Source organism: Daphnia magna, linkage group LG3 (assembly GCF_020631705.1).
Source record: "Daphnia magna isolate NIES linkage group LG3, ASM2063170v1.1, whole genome shotgun sequence".
Taxonomy (NCBI): Eukaryota; Metazoa; Arthropoda; class Branchiopoda; order Diplostraca; family Daphniidae; genus Daphnia; species Daphnia magna.
The window spans coordinates 7,810,799-7,815,166 of NC_059184.1; the positions used below are offsets into that span (position 1 = coordinate 7,810,799).

At 45.3% G+C, this 4,368-nt stretch overlaps 1 protein-coding gene across 1 annotated transcript; it reads right to left on the reverse strand.

Moving 5' to 3' along the window:
- Positions 1-1,252: 1,252 nt before the first annotated feature.
- LOC123470615 lies at positions 1,253-4,072 on the reverse strand. The gene is made up of 2 exons (XM_045171150.1): positions 2,014-4,072; positions 1,253-1,806 (listed from the first exon to the last, which is right to left on the reverse strand). The coding sequence occupies exons 1-2, from the start codon at positions 4,070-4,072 to the stop codon at positions 1,253-1,255; spliced, it is 2,613 nt and encodes an 870-aa protein (XP_045027085.1).
- Positions 4,073-4,368: the final 296 nt, after the last annotated feature.

The following is a 4,368-nucleotide window of genomic DNA, read 5'->3' on the forward strand; positions in this document are numbered from 1 at the left end:
AAGTATCGTTTTACTTTGCGACGATAAATGGTGATGTTGCACGGGCCGAAATAGTCCAAACCCGCATGAGTGAATGGACGTTGGAACGGAATAAGACGATGACGCGGGGCCATTAAAGGAATGCAGGGAGTAGCTCGATGGCGTTTGCAAGTAAAGCACTTGTGCAGATACCTTTTTATAGCCACTCGTCCTTTAATGATCCAATATTGAGACCTTATTGAGCTGAGAAGTCTTTCTGGAGATGGATGAAACAGGAGTTCATGCTCTCTCATGACGATTAAACGCGTGAGTGGATGATCGTGAGGCAGGATTTTGGGATGCTTGATGTCGAACGAAAGGGGGGCGTAATTCAAGCGACCTCCTACTCGCAGTATTCCTCTGTATCTAGAAATGGTGATAAAGTAATCAGCGTCGAACTCAATTTTAAAGGCTTTTTATCCTTTAAAGCCTCTATTTCTTCGGAATATATCTCCAATGGCGCAGATTTGATGCAATGATTAGCAGCGTGCTGAATGCATTTGACACCAATGCGTGATTTGTCACGATCCAGCAATTTCAATTTTGAGTTGGAAATGAAACGAAGGATCCATGCAACATCTCGCATCACTACGTCATAGTTGGAATTTCATTCCAAAAGTGAGCGGAGTCTATTTTCTTCAGCGGGGCCGTAAACGAGCCCAATCCAGTTGGTGGCTGATACCTCTGGATCTTCGACAGAAGGTTCAGGAAGTTTAAAGGTTATCGGTCTGGCTTTTTTTTCTTGCTGCAAGAAGTCTGGGCCATTAACCCAACGGTAATTATCCATCATCTCATCAGGGAAAAGTCCTCTGCTGCACTCATCAGCTGGATTTTAGATACCTGGGACATGTCTCCATTCAGTTGGTTGAGAATGCTCTAAGATTTCAGATATTCGATTTGCGACGAACGTCTGAAAGCGACATGTATTTGAGGCTATCCACTGAAGGACAGTTTTAGAGTCAGACCAATAGATGATTTGATTGATTGGAATATGAAGGGTCGATTTGACGAACTTCACAAGGCGTAGTGCCACAACTGCTCCTTGGAGTTCTAATTTCGGAATGGTCAGCGGACGAAGGGGTGCCAAGCGGGACTTTGACGTAACGAAATTTACGGCGACGATATTATTGCGATAGGTTACTCGTAGATATAGCACAGAGCCAAATCCAACGGTGGATGCATCGCAAAAGGAATGCAGCTGAATGTCTTGGATGTCACTAGACGAAGTTAAAGCTCATGGGATTTTGAACGCTTCGAGCTGGCTAAGATTAGTAGTCCACTTGTTCCACTGGTGTTGAATTACTTCGGGAACTTGGTCATCCCAGTCAACACCAACAAGCCACAATTCTTGTAGAATTCTTTTGACGCTAAGGATCACTGGTGATAAAAACCCCTGTGGGTCATACAAGGTGGACACAGCACTCAAGATCCGACGCTTAGTACTCGCTTCGACGTCAGTTTTAACATCAAAGATGAAGCTGTCACTTTCGCTGTCACATAAAACACCTAAGGTTCTCTCCGTGGGCATCTCTTCTAGATCCAAATTCAGGCGATGCTGATTACGATCACCTTCTGGTACACGTGACAAAACTCGTCGAGATGAAGAGAGCCATTGGTTCAGATGGAATCCTCCCGTTTTTAGCAATGCTGTAGAATCTTTGACCGCTCGACTAGCCTCCTCTTCAATGTAAAAGGAATCCAGAATGTTATCTACATAGAAGTTCTTGTAGACTCGTTCAGCAGCTTCAGGAAATTCTTCACGATGTAGGTCAGCAATATGTCGGAGCACTTGAGAGCAGATGAAAGGGGATGAGACCGATCCAAAGATTTGTCACCGCATCTCATATACGGTGGGTCTTTTTCGAGAACCAGGTGGACGCCATAGAAATCGTAGGGCGGAACGGTCTTCTTTCTTCACGCCAACTTGAAAAAACATTTGATGAATATCCCCAGATAGGGACACCGGCTTTTCTCTGAAGAGTAGAAGGGTAGCACCTTTGTCATTGATGAGATTGGGACCCTTTAACAAAACTTCGTTGAGTGCAACTCCTTGAAACTTTGCCGAAGCATCGAAGACCACTCTAACCTTTTCAGGTTTCCGAGGATTTACGACTCCATGATGGGGAAGGTACCAATTTCTCCCAAAGGTGCCCTTCAGTTCACTTTCTTTGAGAGGCCGAGTGAATCCCTTTGCCACATAGTCATAGATTACGGCTTTGTATCTCTCAGCAAAATTAGATTTGTAAACGAATTTGTTTTCGATAGAGAGAAGTCGACGCAATGCACTATTGTAATTGTCGGGTAATGCGATATCATCTGAAACCCATGGTAGACCTACTTCATACCTGGTTCCGTCGAGTTGAATAGTTGCATCGAATTTCTTCCTCGCTAGTTTATCCTCATTTGATTCTAGCGGTTGAGCTGGAGTTACAATTGGAAAGCTTTCCGTTTCCCACAATTTCTCAACTTGGCGCAAAAGTAATGCTTCCGTCGGTGATTCTTGTACATGGTAGCAGAGTTTTTGCACCGTCAGCAAGGGTTTGTTCGAACGACAAACCGTTGAGTCATGTTGCTGCGTCCCTAATGTTAGATCGCCAACGCAAGTCCAACCAAATGGCGCCAATAAACCAAACGGAGCGTCGGTTCCAACAGGAGGTAGTCTTTCATCGAGACGTAAGTGCAGCCATTGGTTTCCCGCTCCAATAAGGATGGTTAATTCTTCAACATCAACCAGTTTTACGTCTTTGAGATGAGGGTAACGACTTCGGATCTCCATTAACTCCTTCGGTGGGCATGGTAACTTTAGGTACTGAGTCGGCACAGTAGAGACCTGCTTTAAATCCGATTCGAAAGATCTATCACGAGCCTTCACAGTCATACTAACCGTAGTTGATTGAAACTGTGGGTCTTGGCCGTGAAACGAGCCAAAGGATACATTCTTTGCATTCCCTTTGTATTTGAGCTTTTTAGCTACATCCTCTCGAATTAGGTTAACGGTCGCTCCTGGATCTAGAAAAGCGAAAGTTTCTATTTCCACCCCGTTAGCTTGAAGTAACACAGGAACGATAGCTAGGGAAGTGTTGATAGCCGTATCCCTGTTTTTAATGGTCATTGCGCGACCATCAGACGATTTTGCTGATGGCTGATCTGCATTTTTAGTGGTTGAAGCATTCGCGGGATAAACTCGACGTGCTCCGTGCAATAGAGGGTGGTGTCGTTGACAACAGTTCCCAATGTTGCAGACGATTTCGGTGGGACACTCAGTTCCCCGATGTGTTCCAATCAGACACCTGAAACATAATCGTTTCTCTTTTACCCACTCCACTCTAGCTGTAACATCTAGATCTTTGAATGTGGAACAGGTTTTTATCGAATGGGCGTTATCACAATAAATGCATTTCTTAATAACGCCTTTCTTCAGCGATGACGAATTACTCTCAGAGGGAGGACTTTGCTGTGGTCTCTTGACTGGTGGAGTTGTGGAGGTGTGAAAAACAACAGGACCTTTACCAAAGAGAGGAGTTGGTTTGGTGGAAGGCTTAGCACTTCCCGCTTTCTTTTCCTTCTGTGGAGCTGGAAATCTATGAGTAGACGGCCTGGTCATCAATTCGCCCATCACCATCTCGTCTATCCATTTTGCTAGGTCCTTGAGAGTAGCTCGTGTTGGAGTCATCCGATACACTTTCACGCCCCAGCTACTTCTCATTCGCGGAGGTAAACGGGAGACGACGTGTTCCAGAGTCATTCCTGATTCCAAGTCTTGCTCATATCCGCCGGTCCTCAGGGCATGCATGGCTCCATAAAGAGTTCGTTTGAGCTTGGCTAGTGCCTCTGAATCATCCTCTCGGATCGAAGGAAGATTCATAAGAGCCATCAAGTGGCTCCGAGCAACCACTTGTGGTTGACCATATCGCTTTTTAAGTTCTACTAAGGCATCATAATAAGTGGACGGATTGTCCAAGTATTCGGATATGTAGGAACGAACTTCTGTAGTGAGTAGCTGCTTTAAGAAAGCATGGCGTTGAGCGTCCGATGGTACCACGTTATGGATCATGTCCCTAAACGAAGAGATAATGGTTGCCATTCCCTTGGATCTTTATCTGAGGTAACGCATTCATTAGCCAATTTGGGCTGAACCCCGCTGAAGCTCCCCTTGGTGGAGGTGTTCGCCTGTTAATCCAATTATCGCTGCTGAACGATGGCATTAAAGGAGGTGGTGGACCACCTCTCCCCGATTGCTCTAATGGTCTAGGATTATACTCAGGCGTGGGCGGGCTCCCAATCGTTGATAAAGGTCGAGAGGTATCAAATCTGTATCGATCGTTAGTTCTATCCATTGATTGCCTTAAC

What these genes read in the sequence shown, in the direction of transcription:
- LOC123470615 (XM_045171150.1), bottom strand. Translation starts at nt 4,072, where the DNA reads ATGATCCATAACGTGGTACCATCGGACGCTCAACGCCATGCTTTCTTA. An exon ending in CAATCTCATCAATGACAAAG is followed by an intron (nt 1,807 to 2,013) that starts GTGCTACCCTTC and finishes TCTGCTCTCAAG; the next exon opens with TGCTCCGACATATTGCTGAC.